Below are 18195 nucleotides of genomic sequence, written 5' to 3' on the forward strand. Positions count from 1 at the left end.
GTGGGGGGACACAGGGAGAAGGTCACAAGGGTGGGGCCCCCATGGAGGGATTAGACCCCACGGAACGCCCAACTCTTGCACCGTGGGGGACACAGGGAGAAGGTCACAAGGGTGGAGCCCCCATGGAGGGATTAGACCCCACAGAACGCCCAGCCCTTGCACTGTCGGGAGGACACAGGGAGAAGCCAGGCAGTGTGCAGTCTGTAGAGTAGAGAGTCTTTGCCAGAAACCACCACAACGGCACCATGACCTCCGGCTTCCAGTTTTCAGTTCTGTGAGCAATACACTGTTATTGTTCATCAGCCTCTAGGTCTATGGTATTTTGTTACAGCAGCCTACAAGGGCTAACACGGACGGGGCTGCTTGATTTAGGCAAAATTATATGAATTTTATAATTATATCTAATATATATTATAATTATATGTATATAATTATATAATGTACATAATTTAATTAAATATAATATTTAAAATAAATTATATAGTTATATGTAACATAAAAGTATATTATATATATTATAATTAGTTAATTTTCAAAGAACCACAAAAAAAAATGGTTCACATTCACCAAGGGACTCTAAAGACTTTTTAAATTTAGTGGTGAAATTGTGTATAAAAAGATACTCTCAAAAGCACAGATTATGGAAAGATCTTACATTTAAAATAGTTTGGGGGGGTCACTTTATATTTATTATTTTTTTATGTACAATTGGCCCTAGGAAAAACCCTGAAAAGCTACAGACTAAATTTTTACTTAATTTTTACAACACCTCAGGATCTAATTATAAGAGCCTAAATAACAGTTTAATATCACTTAGCAAGTAGCAATTTTCTCCCTTCAAACAGTTAAATTGGAAACAATATAGTAAGTTTAAAAGTTATGACGTTTAGGGGTGCCTGGCTGGCTCAGTTGGTAGAGCCTGTGACCTTGATCTCAGGGTCATGAGTTCAAGCCCCACACTGGGCATGAAGCCTACTTAAATTAAAAAAGCAAAAACAAAGTTGTGATGTATAAACAGCAATTCCGTGGAATGAGAATCTGCTTTTAAATGTTCAGTTTTAATTTAAATTTGTTCTGAAAAGGGACTGTATTCACAACATTTAAAATGTAAAAGATACAAAAGGCTTTAACAGTGCAAACATCCACATTTCTTTCTTTTTGGGAAACCACTGTTATCCGTTTAGGGTGTAGACTTTCATAAACCTCTAATGTCTATGCAGGCAGATACCTCTCTCCTGTAGAAATACACGAATACACACGTGCAGTCCCGCACCTTGCTTTTTCACATAATCAAGCATCTTGGATGTTATTGTGTATCAGTGCGTGATGAGTTTCCTCATCTACTCGAAGGCATAGTTTCCACTCTGTTGCTGCGATATAATTTATTAAACTAGCGCATGAGAATCATAAAGAGCGTCTCATTCAAACTTTACTCCAGATGGGGAAATTGAGAGAGTTAAAGGAATCCGCCGAAGCATTAGAGCCAGGATCGGCTAGGTGTTTCTGCCACGGGAAGGGACTGTTCTTGAGGGTTAAAGACAAAGGTGAGTACGGACGGTCGCTGAAGAAACATACACAAACAGGAAGGCACTGTCACTTAAGAAGAGGTTTTGGGGGGAGGCAGCCGCGGCAGAGCACAGAGCGGAGTCTGCGTGGACTGACTGGCACTGGTAATGCGGACCGAATACGTGGGGACTGAGAGTGGCTGACGATGAGATGCTGGCAGGGTCTGGACACAAGTCAGCAGCTTCTGGCAGCAGGAGAGCACAGGAGTTTGTGGTCTGGAATCCCCGTGAGCGTTCCAAGGAAGCAGAGTAAACAAGAGGGGAGAGAATGCTCTGGAACCAGGCTCTGAATTTCTGCGCCCAGGTGACAGTACCCGAGAGTGCTCCTGGGAGGAGGCCTGGGCATCAGGTGTGTGGTCATGGGGCATCGTGGGGGGTGAGTAGCTTGTCCATTTTGTTTGCCTTTGCCTTGAAAATTTTTGGCCAGTCAGTCTACCACTAAGGAAGGGGGCAGTGGCATTTAAATCTTACTTCCACTCAGAATCACACAGGCCCCCGCCCCTGCCCCTTTCCTCACCCCTGCCCCACAGGGCTAACCGACCTGTGCTTTCTAACAAGCACCCCCACTGGATGACGCAGCAGAGCCACTTCCGGGAACTACCACACAAGAACAATGGCCGCTGTTTGGGTCTGTTTCTGGAAACTTCTGTTCCGGCTTCTTGCTCTGCCTCCTCAGTCTCTGTAACCTTGAACTTCTCGCTCATAGTCCTCAGTTTATTCATATGATCAATGGATCCATCCAGTGGTCTTTCCCTGTGCAGGGTGGCCTGCAGGCCAGTCTGCCCATGCTGCTGTCTTCCCACAGAACTGAACGCACTTCAGGACGAGCTGAAGCACTATGGCGTGGTCGTGCTGGGCTTTCCGTGCAACCAGTTTGGAAAACAAGAACCAGGAAAGAACTCAGAGATCCTTTCTGGGCTCAAGTGAGTGCCTGCTGGGACCCTGCAGAGACCCTGCCAGGATTTCCCTTCCTCCTTCTGCCTGGAGGCCGGCTTCCTCTGGAAACTTCCAGGGTGGGTGGTGGATCGTTGGGTCCAAAAACATCATTGTGAAGCTTTGCGTGCAAACTTGCCTGCTGGCCGTGCTCAAGCATTCGCTCTGCCTTGAGCTCCTTGATAATGACATGAGGGGAATGTCCAATGGAAAAGAAGGACGGGACGACGGCAGGAATGTGGGCAATAAAAATGAATCGGGATCCTGACCTTAAAATATGCCTTCCAGTTTTCTTGGAAGTCTCTACTGGCTCCATAATGCATGACATCCTGACTCCCAGAGACCTCTCTTTCCTCACCTTCCCTGTCTTCCGTGTCTCCCTCTTTATCCTAACTTTTGTGGTAGAGTTATGGTGGCCTTCGCCATCCCTCCTTGTCCTAACTTGCGCCCTCTTGGGAACACGCTGGTTCATTGCAGGTATGTGCGTCCAGGTGGCGGCTTCGTCCCCAGCTTTCAGCTCTTTGAGAAAGGGGATGTGAATGGAGAAAACGAACAGAAGGTCTTTACCTTCCTGAAGGTGAGTGCCCACACACCTGGCAGGCGTTGGTCATAGGCAGAGATGCCCCGAAAGCATGGGGCTCGTTTTGGATCGAGGTTGGACTCCTTGGAAAGAAATGCCTAGATGAGTTCAAGAATCATGGCAATGTCCACGGTGAGGCTCGAGCTTCAACTACAGGAAACGTAACCTGTGACAGTCCTGATGTGGACCAGCGCCCCTTACTGAAGGGTAGCGATTCACTCTTCGGTGGTCGTTTATGGAATCCCCATAGGTGTGAGGATCTCTGCCCACTGGGAGCCCAAAAGTGCTAATAGGGCCCAGCCCTTCCCTGGAGGCTCCTCTCCAGTCAGGGAGACGGACATGGAATTCATGGAATTCATAATGTAGAGTGCGTATGGCAACTTGTCTTAGCGTCACCGAGTCTTAGAACCACCCAGGTTCTCTTAGGCCACAGGTTCCCACATGCTGGTCTGCCAAACAAGTCTGGTCCCTGTTGAAATTTTCACCCATCCATTGCAAACTGAAGAAAAAAAAAAAAGGCAATGTGGGGAGTTTTTCGCAAAGCTCAGCTCCTTGAATCTAAAAAACCATCATTTATTCTGATATTAAATTATTTGTTAAATCCTATAAATTGCCATTTCTGTTGCTCAAAAATGGTGATGCTATTGATATTTCTTCGACCTAATCCTTTCAAAGTCTGCTAATTTTAAATTTTACAGTTAGGTAGACTTTTGATTTTTCTTATTGTCAAAATAAATGTGGGTTATTCTACATTCATCTCTGGAAAATAGTTACGAAACCTTTACCACCCTATGAAGCCCCAAACTCTGGGAACCGCAACTCTAAACCGAACCATTTCTCTTTTCGGGTAAGAAAACCAAAGCTATAGAAATGGTAGGACTTGGCAAAGAAAACAGAAGCTATTATTTTACTGAAGCACCATGATGTAACCATGGGAGAGGCAGACTGGGAAGGGAGGAGTATTTTCTGTCATACTGTCTAGCTCTTGGTTGTTGTACTGGTGATGTTGCATTGAAATGTGTGGTTCACTGGGGGCACGTCGGGGGTTCACATGTTGACGGATGGTGAGTACTCTGGGGTTCCAGATAAAACTGGACCTTACAGAAGCACAGGGGAAAAAAAAACCTTTTCTCTTTTTCATCTCTCTGCTCCAGAACTCCTGCCCTCCGACCTCGGATCTTTTGGGCTCACCAGACCAGCTGTTCTGGGAGCCCATGAAGGTCCACGACATCCGCTGGAACTTTGAGAAGTTCCTGGTGGGGCCCAACGGGGTCCCTGTCATGCGCTGGTTCCACAAGGCTCCCATCAGCACCATCAGATCGGACATCCTGGAGTATCTGAAGCAGCTATAAACCAAGTAGAAAGGCCCAGAGGCCGTCAGAAAAAGCCACCTGCCTCCCACCTGAAGGACGTGGTTGAACACTGGGTCCATCTTTGCTCCACATGCCTTCCTACCCAGCGTCCCTGTGACCCCGCCATCCTGGATATGAGTGCGTGTTGGTGTGCGTGTGCTGGTGCGTGTGCTTGAGAACAAGGCAACGAAAACCTATCTCCCCAGCTCTCTGCTCCCCGAATATCAGGTTTTTTCCACTGCATTGCAAAGGAAAAGCAGATTTCCGGGTAGATGGCTCAGACTACCAAATATCCCTGAAAAAGGTGATCCCCAGGAGTTCTGGCGTCTGTCCTTCCCCATCCTGGAGGTTTGAAGAAAGCAGGAACTGGCAGCAAGACCCTCAAGACCCCCTTCATAACCTCTCCTGTCCTTGAAGATAGCCCTGGGGTGGAAGCTCTTCCTCTCCCAAGTGAGGCCTTCTGTCCCCCACACCCTGCACACTCCTACAGGGCCTCTGAAGTCCGGGTGAGGGTGGAAACCTGGGGTCCCTGAAGGAAGGCAACGCCCTGTTGGGGGCCCCCGGCCCCTCTGGGTTGGACCTACCCAAGCTTACTTGGTCCCTGTCCCTTAGTGGTTCCAGGGCAGGGATGTCCCTTCATTCTGAACTTGGGGCTTTGTCCTCACCCTGAGCCTCCCCCGCCACACACATACCTCTTCTCATCACTGACTCAAATAAAGGAAATTCTGCAGCAGAGTTGGTTTCCCGAGGTGTCTCCCCGCTCCCGGATTACATCCCTGCACCCTCAGTATTTTGTGTTTCCCACATGCACTCTGGATGCTTCCCTGGCCCATCCAGACACCAGGTGGGGCTGGCGGCTGTAACCGTGGACACTGACCTTGCAGAGGCAGCCGCCCCCTCCCACTGGGGTCTCCTGGGGGCCCACATGTGAGGTAGCCCTGCTTCTCTCCAAAGACACAAACATTCTGTAAAATTCCTGCTCACAGTTAAAAATCTAAAAACACAGAAAAACAGAAGAAAAGCGAAACAAAATGCTCCCCAATCAGGGGCAAAGAACGTGCTGGGATGCCCCGTCCAGCGGCTGTTTTATCACCGGGGTTCAGCCCTTTCTGTGAGCACAGACTGCAGAACACCAGAAACTAGGAGAGGCTTGTACGAGGAAGTGAAGCGAAATAGCTGTTTTTCTTTTCCCTTTCAGAAATTACTTTCAACAAATTTCAAATTTTTTTTTGCACTTTAAATATTTTTTTGCACTTAAAATGTAGAGGGAATTTAAGTGTCAGTGGTGAGACATGATCATCGGCTGTGCGCCGGGACGGAAGCAATCCCTGACTTAACCTCTGTGTAGAACGTGCAAACTGGCAAGGCCAGCGATGGCAGGGGAAGAGATTCAGACCTGGGGACTCCAGCTTCCAGAAGGAACAGGTGCTCTGGGAGCCCAGGAACGCAGGCGTTCACGCAGTCCTCGGGGAAGACCTGGCCTCCTGGAGGAACTGCCGTGGAGACTCTTGGGGTCTGGCCTCCAGGACTGGGCTGCGTCTGACCTCAGAGGAAAATGTTTTCCCCACATTTGGATGTTTTGTCTTCTTGCACTCAAAATCCAGTCAGGAAAACAAAGCCTGGCCGTCTGTGGCGTCCCCTCTGGATGTGAGACCCCCAGAGGCCTCGCCAAGCAGGGAGGGAGTGAGGAGGGGCTGCAGGGCCTCTCCGGTCACGGTGGGAGATGTGTTCCTTGTGGAGTTTCTCCTGAGAACCCCCAGGGACCGTAGCAAGGCCTCAGAAGCTTCCACACCTGTTACTATTTTCCGATGAGGATCATCAGGGGCCAGGAAGTGGGTGCAGGAGGCGGGGGCCACTCGAGGTTCCAGTTCAGCGTAAAGCAGAGAACTGCTGTGTGAGAGTGAACGCTCCAGGCAGCAAGTCCCCAGTCCGTGGGAGAGTCCCGAAGCCAAGAAGGAAGAGGACTCGGCTTCCCCGAGTGGTTACGCTGAGCGTCTGTGACAGGCTCCATCCTGTAGCTGCTGTGAAAAATGCAGGTTCCCTCCGCGATGCCTCCCCCCAGGGCTGACCCTGCAGGGAATCCTTGATGCCCCCCCAAGGCTGACCCTGCAGGGAACAGAAAGGCTGATCTGAGGCCAGAGAAGCGGGGGAACTTCCTGGCGCTGGGAGGTCGGGGAACTGGGGCAGGTGTGGGGGCAGGTGTTGCAGAGGATGGTGGCAATGATGAGGAGAATGTAGAAGTCTTTATAAAGGGGGGATCCGGAGATAAAGTGCCCGCTTCTCCCCTCCTCACCGACCACTGTGACAGATCTTGGTCCCCTGGGAAAGCCACACACAGAACCTTCCGGGAGCGGGCGGGCTGCGCAGGACTGCTCAGGTCCGTTAAGGAAGTTGGAACCTTACTGTTGCCGTCTTGGTGCTCATCATGACCTCACTGGCTCTATTATTGCTGCGGAGTTTTTTCTTCCAACCAGAAGTTCCCACAAACTATCATGCAAATTAGATACACTTGGTGCGGTGTTTTCACAGGCATCTACCCCACCAGCCACCTAACAGGTGTCTGAAATGACTATTGCTCTGCAGATCACAAAACCTTTGAGGACAGTCCCCAGGCGGGATGGGGGGTGGGGTGCGGTTTCCAAAGTCCAGGGAACCAGGACTCAGACCCTCTAACCGCCTACTCCCAGAGTTGAGATGCGGCCACTCCCGGAGGCCAGACCCCAACACACTCTGCCTCCGGCAGTTACCACGTAGAAACCAGGCCTCCCCGAGGACTGCGTGAACATTGGCGTTCCTGGGCTTTGGGAGCACCTGTTCGTTCTGGAAGCCGGAGTCCCCAAATCTGAGAAAGGGAGGGCCAGGGTCCATGCCAGAGCACATCGGATCTCATCCTGTGACCCCCACAAATACCCCTTGACTTGGCTTCGGTTCCCAGGAAGCAGACTGAGACTGAGATGTGGACACATGTCGCTTACTGAGTGGTCTGAGAAGAAGGGACCAGTGATGCAGGATGGGGCAGAGGAAGAAAGAAGATAACGCGGGATTTCTGCTGGAGATTACCTCGGGATAAAGCCCGCTATCATCATTCCACCTTGAAGGAAGAGGGATGGTCTTTTGTAACTCAGGTCAGTCAACCATTGCTGTGGGGTCGCCCCCAGCCCCAGGGTGAGACCTCCAGGTGAGGTGACTCCTCTGGCTGGAAGGGGCAGCTGGGAGCCACAGGCAGGGGCAGGGGCACCATCCTGCCAAAGCAGACCTGGGTAAGGCCATGGAGACTGCCCACTACCCTCCACAGTTCCTTACCCAGAGGGACCCCCGAGAGTCTCCACCCACCCACGTGTTCCCCTCCTCACCCTCCATCCACAGGGAGTTCATTCTCTCGGCGATGTGTCCTGACCAGGACCAGCAGCAACAGCATCACCTGAGAACTTGTTAGAAACGCAGTTCTGAGGGGCGCCTGGGGGCTCAGTCGGTTGAGCGTCCGACTTCAGCCCAGGTCATGATCTCGCGGTGCCTGAGTTGGAGCCCCGCATTGGGCTCTGTGTTGTCAGCACAGAGCCTGCTTCACATCCTCTGTCCTCCTCTCTCTGCCCCTCCCCCCTCGTCTCAAAAATGAATAAACATTAAAAATATTTGACAAAGAAATGCAGTTTTTAGCTCGCTCCCAGACTTACTGAATCAGAAACTCTGGGGGTGAGAACAGCAGTGTGTGCTTTAAAAGGCCTTCCGGGCGATCCTAGTATATGCTGCCCTGGGGAGTGGAGGCTGTGCACAAAATGCTGGCGTCTTGACACAGGATGAAAGAATTGCCCCTGCACTTCACGTGGTCGCCCACTGTGCTCAGCCCCAGCCCCACTGCCTCCCCCGTTCAGCCGGTAGGTGTTCCTAAGACCCAGGGTTGACATGGACCGTTCAGCCATCCCCCGGCTGTCAGTGCCCTCAGTGTCTGACCTCTGTGGTCTCCACGTGGGCCCAAATTCAAGGTGTATCATCACACACACCTCCTTGACCAGACCTTGGTCAGGCTCCTCCGATCCCCCTTCTCAACTAGGACTTGACGTTGGCCAGGCTTTGCCAAGAATCCTGCTACGTCTCAGTAGTGCTTGGCCCACTTCCCCTCACCCTGCGTGTCAGCTGTAAGTGCCCACACGTCCCTGCTGTGTGCAGAGCGGAGTTCAGTCTGGCTCCCCTATTTCCAAACTTTGGGCTCTGTTGCAGATGTCTTAGATAAAGTCTTCTGTCCGTTTGAACAAGTCAGAACAATTTTCCTTTATCTTCCCAAAGACTCAGACTTGCAATGTGATTTGGAGCCCGGGAAAAGTCTCACTTTCTCTTCTCCCGTCACCACCCCGCCTGCCAGCCCACCTCACCCGCTGCTCTGACTACAGAATTTTCTCTTGCTTTCCTCAGGTTTCAGGTCAGAAACATTATTTTCTTTGAATCTGGGAAGTTCCTGATAGAGATTCTGTTCCCCCCCCCCCCCCCCCCCCCGCCCAAATACTCCTTGTGAAATCACACAGACTACCCACCCTTTTGTTCTTCTAAAAGGAAAGAGCAACGTACGTTGAATTCTTTCAGACGCCGTTTGGCCTCAGAAATGTAGTGGCCTCGACACGGTGCAAACCATTTTGTCACCTCAGAGCGACACCTAGGGCAGACGTACAGCTCATACCAATTCTTAGTTTTAGGTTTTTTTTATTTTTTAAAAAATTCTTATAACATTTATTCATTTTTGAGAGAGAGCATGAGCGGGGGAGTACGGAGAGAGAGGGAGACACAGAATCAGAAGAAGACTCCAGGCTCTGAGCTGTCAGCACAGAGCCCGATGCAGGGCTTGAACCCATGAGCCATGAGATCATAATCTGAAGTCGGATGCCCAACCAACTGAGCCACCCAGGCACCCCGTCAATTTTTAGATTATAATTTCAGAGGGACTAGAGAAAAGATGACTGGGGATCTTTTCTTTTTTCAGATCTTTTCTCTCTTTCCAATTTCTTTGCTTCCGGCAGGCAAATCTGTAGGAATTGAAATTGAGTATCACCCAACAAATTAGTTTTGAAGAGCCTGATATGCTGACACCTTGAGCCTCACACGGTAACCCTGCCAGCCTGGGCCTGGAGCTCTGTCTTCACCTCTGGGACCTCAGGACCGTTCGTGTACAGGACACTGTTAGCCTGCCCAGAAATACAGAACGCTCAGTTGGCGGGTCATGAAATATGAGTTTGCTGTACTATTTGATAATATGTGATATGGAAAGTGGGAAAGCAAACTGGATGGATAAAGCCTATCTAGGGGGTAATTAAGGTAGTGGCTCATGAGATAAAGGCAAAACTTCATAGGATGTGGGAAGCATAGATAATAAGTCGCTGGTGAGACAGGCGCAATTCCTAATTGTGTTAAATATAAACACCAAGGACATTAGTAACTTGGAAGATAAACTAAATGGAATGTAAGGAATACATGGAATGCACGGATTATATGATGGAACAAAGAGGACTGTTACTTCGAAATGGTCATCAAACTAAGTGATACTCAGCAGGGCAATTTTTCTATTCCCTTAATTAGAGAAAACTGAGTCTCAGACAGTGACTTCCCACCAAAGGAGAGAAAAGAATTTACGACTTTAATAGTCTATTTAAAATTCTAATATAAAATTGGGGGTGCCTGGGTGACGGAGTCAGTTAAGTGTCTGACTCTTGATTTCGGCTCAGGTCATGATCTCATGGTTTGGAGGTCTGAGCCCCACATTGGGCTCTGTGCTGACAGTGTGGAGCCTGCTTGGGATTCTCTCTCTCTCTTTCTCTCTCTCTTTCTCTGTCTCTTTCTTTCAAAATAAATAAACAAAAAATTTAAAAATAATAAAATTCTAACATAAAATAAATCGTGATCAATCACTGTGTTCTAAGGGTATCTCCTGGCTTCAACATATATTCCTAATTTGCAAAGTTATGTAGAAGCCATGCCTCTATGTCTGCTATCAAGTTCTCCTGAAATCAGCCACTTTATGCCAGTACATTTTCACAGACCATGTCTAAAAACCCTAGCCAAAATGTGAGCTAACTTTAAACTTTCTACTTGTCGTCTCTCAGTGCAAAGAGGATGAGTAGTTGATGTGAGCCTGGCATTAGCCACATGGAGCATAAGACCTGGGGACGCAAGACTGTGGCAGGCGCTCCATAACTGGATTATTCATCAGGAACCAAAGCCCACACCTGTCCTGCATTTTAAGAGGTACCGTCCATCAGGGGACAGAAGGTAGCAAGAAGGCGAGGACAAAACGCTTGCCTTGAAGTTTTGAGGTGCCACGGGGCTGCGGCTCATTCTGCCCTTCATGGTCCCAGCCAGGAGGTCACCCGATGTCTACAACTCCCTCCATGCCAAGAAGGACAAACTTGGGACGCTACATAGCATCACTTAGGATTGGTTTTCATAATTTGGGGGGCAAATTCAACTATCCCTCATGGGAAACTTGATCCAGAATGTTTTTGTCCAGGCGAAACCTCAGGTTTGTATCTACTTAAACCACAAGGTTCTTTAGAGACAATATCAGATTAAAACTAGAATTTTATCTTTGGAATAGCTGGTTTATTGATGGGTTACCTGCATTAATAGCAAAAACTCTCGATGACATCAAATTATGATTTCACAGTAGCAGGCGCCACTTGGAACACTCTACTAATGCTGTGATTGCCGTGGTGAGTTCCCAAAGATCCCTATTTGAGCCTCAACAGCCGTGACTGCATATTCCTTTATGAATACATGCGTGAGGAGGGAACGGATGATGGAGCATCATCTCGAGTACTTACCCGGTTTCTGGATTGTGGTGTTGACAAGGAGAAAAGAATAGGAAGGACTGGATGTGCTCAGGTGTCTGTGAGATAATAAGGTGGAAATGTCTCATAGGCAGCTGTCTACAATCCTGTGAAATTCTACAGAGGTCTTTGTGAGAAAGATATTTAGAAGCCATCAGCCTATTTTGGGTAGTTGGGAGATGTGAATGTTTGGAATAGTATGAATATTCTCTCCAGGAAAAGTAGGACAATGAAGGATGCGACCTAGAAAACACCAACATTAAAAGGGTGATTCTCGGGGCGCCTGGGTGGCTCAGTCGGTTGAGCGTCCGACTTCGGCTCAGGTCACGATCTCGCAGTCCGTGAGTTCGAGCCCCGCGTCAGGCTCTGTGCTGAGTGCTCAGAGCCTGGAGCCTGTTTCAGATTCTGTGTCTCCCTCTCTCTCTGACCCTCCCCCGTTCATGCTCTGTCTCTCTGTCTCAAAAATAAATAAACGTTAAAAAAAAATTAAAAAAAAAAAGGGTGATTCTCCCACTCGTCCCAGATTTTCAGGTCAGAAACACATTTTATTCAAGTCTCTGGGAAGTTCTTGGCCAGAATGAGAGATTCCATTACCCCTAGAATTTCTCTAAAAGGCACACAGTAGGTCTACTCAAAAATCTCAATTGCAGTTTTTCCCAGCATTTTAAAAGTTCAAAACCATGGATTTAAAAATACTAAAAGTTATAAGTGGAGTTACAAAGATTTTTGCCTTTCAATACTTATGCTCAAAAAAATAAAGCAGCAATTTTCATTCAGCAGAAATTCATCAGAGATACAAGTAGAAAGACACAATTAATAATTGGCTTTAATTTACCATTCTCACTCCAAGAAATATCAATGGACAAAGAAATAAGCAATAAGAAACTTTAAAAATAATCAACAAAACTAACCCGATAAATACAATCAAATTATTTCCTAAAGATGGAGAATACACCATTTTAAAATTACCCATGGAATTTCATAACTTGACTATGTATTGGTCAGTAAGAAACTGTCAAAATATTTTCTTAATTTAGAAAATAATGTAATAGAAAATAAGGATAAAAAAATAAGAATCAAAATATAATTTAAAAATATAAATTTTTTTGCTTAAAAAAATCAAATTCTTCTTAAAATATCTCAAAGAGAAAATCAAAACTAAAACTGAAGGCTATGCACAACAGAATGAGAAGACAACATATATTATTACCAGTAGGATGTAACTAAAGCATGTCAGTGGGAACAATTCATAACTTCAGATGCATTTTTTAAAGAATAAGATGAAAAATGACTGAATTACTGTTTAGTATACCACTTAAAAAGTAAATAAAAGACCACAAAACCTATCAAATGAAAATGGAAGAAAGAAATTTAAAAAGAAAAACTGTTTACATGCTAGGAGAGCTAAAAAAGTCTTCTTGACAAATGAAACCAAAATACAACCCAGTGGAAAGTCTAATCAAAGGAAAATATAAAATCAGAATTCAAAATTAGTAATGAAAGTGTAGCTATATGAATAGATGAGAGATAGTTTAAGCAAAAATCAAATATTATTTACAACTTTATACCTCTGTATCTGGTGATAAGAGTAATGAATGACTGAGTTTAGGACAATATAAATGGCCAACATTGATGTGATAATAATAATGAGCAACATCGACTCAAGGCTTGCCTGTGTCAGGAGGACAATATACGAGGACAATAGACACAGTGAATCAGTTAGTCTTTTAGTGTCGTTGTCTCTCAACAAATACACCGAGAATCACAGACAGTAGGACATGCCCAAGTTAAACATTCTGCTGGAATGTTAACCAGAGAAGCAAATGAACAGGGCGTCAGGCCTCTTTTCCACTCTGAGAAGCACTCACTCCCTTAGGCAAGTTCCTTCAAATTGCCAAGGATCAGATCACTCCCGTGGTCAGTTGAAAACAGTTCCAGGGCATAAGAAATGGAAAGCTGCCTGACCTGCTAGTCAGGGCCACCAAAACCTGATATAAGTAGCACCCAAAAGAAAACCAAGTGAGAACAATTCAACTCTAACGTCTAAAGATCAACATCTCAAATAAAATATAACTAAGAATCCAGCAAGAATAGTCAATTCAACAACACCAAACAAAACTCACTCCAGGAGTCCAAGGATTTTTTTTTTTTTTTTTTTTTAATGGCAAAACTCATTTTACAAATGCAGACTGTGGTCTCATGACTTCTGGCTAAATAGAGCGGCCAGAACCTCTCTCCTACCTCCATGACCACAATAGACACTTCAGATCCCTCAAGTGTTTGGTGAGTCATGTCTATTTTCCCTCAGTTTGTGAACCTCAAAATAGTTTGCCGAGATTCAAAAAACAAACAAAACTTCCAAGTAAAGTGAAAAGAGAAATGAGTAACTGACCCAAAAGTAATATTCACAGTTCATCGCGCACACGCGCCCCACACACACATGCGCGCGCACGCGCGCGCACACACACGATTCTTTCGGAGCTATTTCCCGTGTGGAGAACACACACCAGGCGGCCACGTGCGCGTCACCCACTCCCTTTGGCACAGGCGTCGGGAGTCCCACGGCCTGCAACCCGCACAGTCCGAGGCGACGCGTGTGCTTAGACCGCCCCTTGAGCCCACCGACCGGACGCCAGGTGCCGAGCCCCCGGATTGGATCGTCCGCCTGAACTCTGCCCCCGGGACACGGGGCTGGGGGTGCGGAGGGGGACCCGGCCGGGGAATAAAATCCGGCCCCGAACCCCCGCGCGGTGCGGGTGGGCCCCCGACTCTACCCCCATTGCCGTTCTGGCCTCCCAGCCGCCGCCCCCCCGCCGCCCCCCCGCCGCCCCCAGTCCCGGCCCCTCCAGGTCCCCCCCACCCCGCAGACCCTCGGGTCCCAGGCCCCGCCCCGCCCTGACGCCGCGCCTCCCGCCCGCGCAGCGCAACAGGGCGCCTTCCGGGTCCAGGGTGCAACCGAGGAGGTGAGGGTCACCGCGGGGCTGCGACCTCGGGAGGGGGGCAGGGATGACCTGGGGGGGGGGCGAGTCACTGCAGGAGGGCGACCTGGAGGGGGCAGGGGTGACCTGGGAGGGACAGGTCACCTCAGGGGGCGACCTCGGGGGGGGGGGGGGAAGGGGTCACCTGAGGGCGCGGCGGGTTCGAGCGGAGCAGGCCTGCCATGCTTGGCGAGCTGATTTTCAGACTGTCGCCGGGAGCAACCGAGGGGACCGCAGATGCGGGAAACCAGCCGACAAACGGCTTTTTCCTCGTGGATGCTTCAAAACTTGGCCACGTGGCTCGCACTGCGCACCCCTCCCGAGAGGCGCCCCCTGCAGAGTCGTTCCCGCAGATGTTGGCTGAGCCCTGGAACAGGGCCGGGGGCCCGCTGCCACCTGTCGCTGAGGGCCCCCTGACCCCGGCCTCCTCCGCTCGCCCGGGGACGCGCGGCTCTTCGTGTCCCGGATCTGGAGGCTGCAGGCGCCTCGGGCAGGTACGCGGGTGCCCGGGCCCAGCCGCTCTGTGCAAATCCTGCGGTCATCCTTAAGTTGTAAATAGCCCTTCTTGTCACGGTCTTCGCCACGGATTGCGTGGCCTCGACCCTCTGTGGCACTCTTCCTCCGGGAAATAGAAAAACCCTTGGTCCGCCCCTGCGGCCTCCTGGTGCTTCTGGTGTTCTGCCCCCAGCGCGTCCTGCGGGAGAGAAGCCTCCCTCCGCACCTGCGTGTCTTCCGGAGACGACCGCGATGCGAGCTCGCTTCCACCCTGTCCAAGGGACACGAGGCCTCAGCGCGGTGCCGGCTCCCGGGTGGCTCTATGGCTTAGCTGGTTAAAGCGCCTGTCTCGTAAACAGGAGATCCTGGGTTCGACTCCCAGTAGGGCCTGGCGTTTTCTGAAACCCACTCTTCCTGAGAATCGTTTTACGTTGGCGAGGCCCCTCGAGTCAGTCCTACTCACCCCCCAAACTCTCACCAATCTCCCAGCGGTGGAACCCGAGCTGTTCGGTTGCAGCTTGCTCGAGCTCCTTGCTCCTGAAAAGTGGATTCTTAGGGAGATGACAGTTCAAATGCGACCCACTGCCGAGGAAGGATGCTTTTCCTAGTAGAAGGGTGTTTGAGCACCTGCGGGGTGTTACAGTTTAAAGCAGGCAGACACGGAGAAATGCGTAATGTCTCTAGATTCTAGCAATCTCCAGCTCTATTGATAATGATTTCATAAAATAAGAGAAATTCATGAACCATGAATCCTCTGTTGACTACAGAGAAAACTTGGGGTGTTTGCGGGGGGGGGGGGGGGGGGGAGAGAATAAACAGTTAAGATCCCTTGTTAATCCTCTTAAGGAAACTTTAGGAATAATGATCAACTGGAAGTTAAAATGTCCGGGACCCAAGAATTCCCAGGGGAGGACAAAGTTACTGTGGGAAAAGAGCAGGTTGGGGGACACCTAAGGCCGCTTCGTTTGAAACGAAGTTTGTAAGATTGAACCCTGCATGTGGGCTCTGTGCTGACAGCTTGGAGCCTGCTTGGAATTCTCTCTCTCTCTCTCTCTCTCTCTCTCTCTCCCCCTCTCTCTCCCTGCCCCTCCCCCGCTCTCTGTCCCTCCCTCTCAAAATAAATAAATAAACCTTAAAAATAAAAAAGAAGACATCCAGATGACTAACAGACACATGAAAAGATAACTCCTAAAAAAAACCCAAACAACTCAATTATTTTATTTTTTTTAATCATGATAACTGTAGTACTCTTTAATCCCTACTCCCTATCTCCCCCAGCCCCCCACCTACTTCCCCTCCAGTAACCATCAGTTTGTTCTCTATAGTTAGGAGTCTGTTTCTTGGTTTCTCTCTCTCTCTCTCTCTCTCTCTCTCTTGTTTTCCTTTGCCTATTTCGTCTCTTAAATTCCACATGTGAGTGGTCATATGGTATTTGTCTTTCTCTGACTGACTGACATTTTGCTCAGCATTATACTCTCTAGCTCCATCCATCTTGTTGCAAATGGCAAGATTTCGTTCTTTTTAAGGCTGAGTGATATTCCACTGTATATTCTATGCCACATCTTCTTTATCCATTCATGTATCCATGGACACTTGGGATGTTTCCATAATTTGGCTATTGTAGATAATGCTGCAATAAACATCCAGGTGCATGTATACCTTAGAATTAGTGTTTTTATATTTTTGGGGGGTAAGTATCTAGTGGTGTGATTCCTGGATCATAGGTTAGTATTATTTTTAATTATTTGAGGAAACTCCATACAGTTTTCCACAGCAGCTGCACCAATTTGCATTCCCACCAACCCTGCAAGAGGGGTCATTTTGTCCACATCCTCACCAACACTAATTATTTCTTATGTTTTTGATGTTAGCCGTTTTGTGTGAGGTGATAGTTCATTATGGTTATTTGTATTTCCCTGATGATGAGTGATGTTGAGCATATTTTTGTGTGTCTGTTAGCCATCTGGAAGTCTTCTTTTTTTATGTTTAAGGTTTATTTATTTATTCTGAGAGGGAGGAAGAGAGAGCGGGGAAGAGGCAGAGAGAAGTTTCCAAGCAGGCTCCAAGCTGTCAGCACAGAGCTCACATGCGGGGTTCAATCTCACAAACTTCGAGATCATTACATGAGCCAAAATCGAGAGTCAGAGGCTTAACTGACTGATCCACCCTGGCACCCCTGGCCATCTGTATGGCTTCTTTGGAGAAATGTCTGTTCATGTCTTCTACCCATTTTTAATTGGGTCATTTGTTTTTTGGGTGTTGAGTTGTATCAGTTCTTTATAGATTTTGGATACTAACCCTTTATCTGATATGTCATTTGCAAATATCTTCTCCCATTCTGTCGGTTGCCTTTCAGTGTTGTTGATTGTTTCCTTTGCTGTGCAGAAGCTTTGTATTTTTTTTTTAACGTTTATTTATTTTTGAGACAGAGAGAGACAGAGCATGAACAGGGGAGGGGCAGAGAGAGAGGGAGACACAGAATCTGAAGCAGGCTCCAGGCTCTGAGCTGGCAGCACAGAGCCCGATGCGGGGCTCGAACTCACGGACCACGAGATCGTGACCTGAGCCGAAGTCAGCCGCTTAACCGACTGAGCCACCCAGGCGCCCCCAGAAGCTTTGTATTTTGATGTAATCCCAAACCACTCAATTTTTTAAATGTGCAAATATCTGAACAAGCAACGCAACCGAGATAGAGTTGGCAAATAAGCATATGGAAAGGTGTTCAACACCGTCTGCCGTATCAGGGGATTGCAGACTGAAACAGCACTGGGATACCACTAGGTGGCTACTGCTATGGCCAAACTCCAATACACGAACAACACCAACTGTTGGTGACCACGTGGAGCAACAGGAGCTCTGATTCGTTGCCGGTGCGGAAGCAAAATGGGGCAGCCACCTTGGAAGAGAGGCTGGCAGTTTCTTACAAAATGAAAGAGTCTCACCGTGTGACGTAGCAGTAACGCCTCTCAGTACTTCACCCTTGTCCACGCTGAATGGATTCCGAGAAAAGCCCATGTAGACCTGGGATTGAAATGGTGACTTCTTTACCGTTTCCTCCTCAAACCGCCTTCCAGGAGGTGCGGGGACTTGACACCAACTGAATGAAGTCTTTTACGGAAAAGGGTGATCTGGAGCCTGGCAACTTCAGGGAGGAAGGGCCTCCTGCCCCAAGCCTGTCATCCGTGGAGCACACACTCTGCATGGCATCCACAGGACACTCACCCGGGTCTTGAGTGTGAGATGGGCAGACACTCTGCCAACTGGGACAGAAGGCAGACCACCCGGAAGGACGCTTAACTCCCAAGATGTCAGAGTGAGGGAGCCGGCTGAGCGTCCTGCCTGGCCGGGAACATGCGCTGCCTTCAGAGGGAAGGAAGCCCAACTCCCATGGCGGAGACTGGGCGGGAGCGGATTTTTCCCAGGCCTGGAGAGCCGGCCCAACACGAAAATCCAAAAGGGACTGGGGAACTTCATTTTGAA

At 48.6% G+C, this 18195-nt stretch overlaps 1 protein-coding gene and 1 non-coding gene across 5 annotated transcripts in view; both read left to right on the forward strand.

Annotated features, from left to right (window-relative positions):
* The window catches only part of GPX6 (glutathione peroxidase 6), a 20381-nt gene extending 15149 nt beyond the window's left edge, over positions 1-5232 (forward strand). For all 4 annotated transcript variants that reach the window (XM_049654784.1, XM_049654785.1, XM_049654786.1 and 1 more), the window contains 3 exons: positions 2371-2488; positions 2976-3075; positions 4233-5232. In XM_049654784.1, the coding sequence (XP_049510741.1) occupies positions 2371-2488; positions 2976-3075; positions 4233-4430 (416 nt within the window). In that variant the 3' untranslated portion in view covers positions 4431-5232. The remainder of the gene's footprint in view (positions 1-2370; positions 2489-2975; positions 3076-4232) is intronic.
* Positions 5233-15031: 9799 nt separating this feature from the next.
* Positions 15032-15105, forward strand: TRNAT-CGU (transfer RNA threonine (anticodon CGU)). The gene has a single exon. It is a non-coding gene; the product is annotated as a tRNA-Thr (tRNA).
* Positions 15106-18195: the final 3090 nt, after the last annotated feature.

Source organism: Panthera uncia, assembly GCF_023721935.1.
Source record: "Panthera uncia isolate 11264 chromosome B2 unlocalized genomic scaffold, Puncia_PCG_1.0 HiC_scaffold_25, whole genome shotgun sequence".
Taxonomy (NCBI): Eukaryota; Metazoa; Chordata; class Mammalia; order Carnivora; family Felidae; genus Panthera; species Panthera uncia.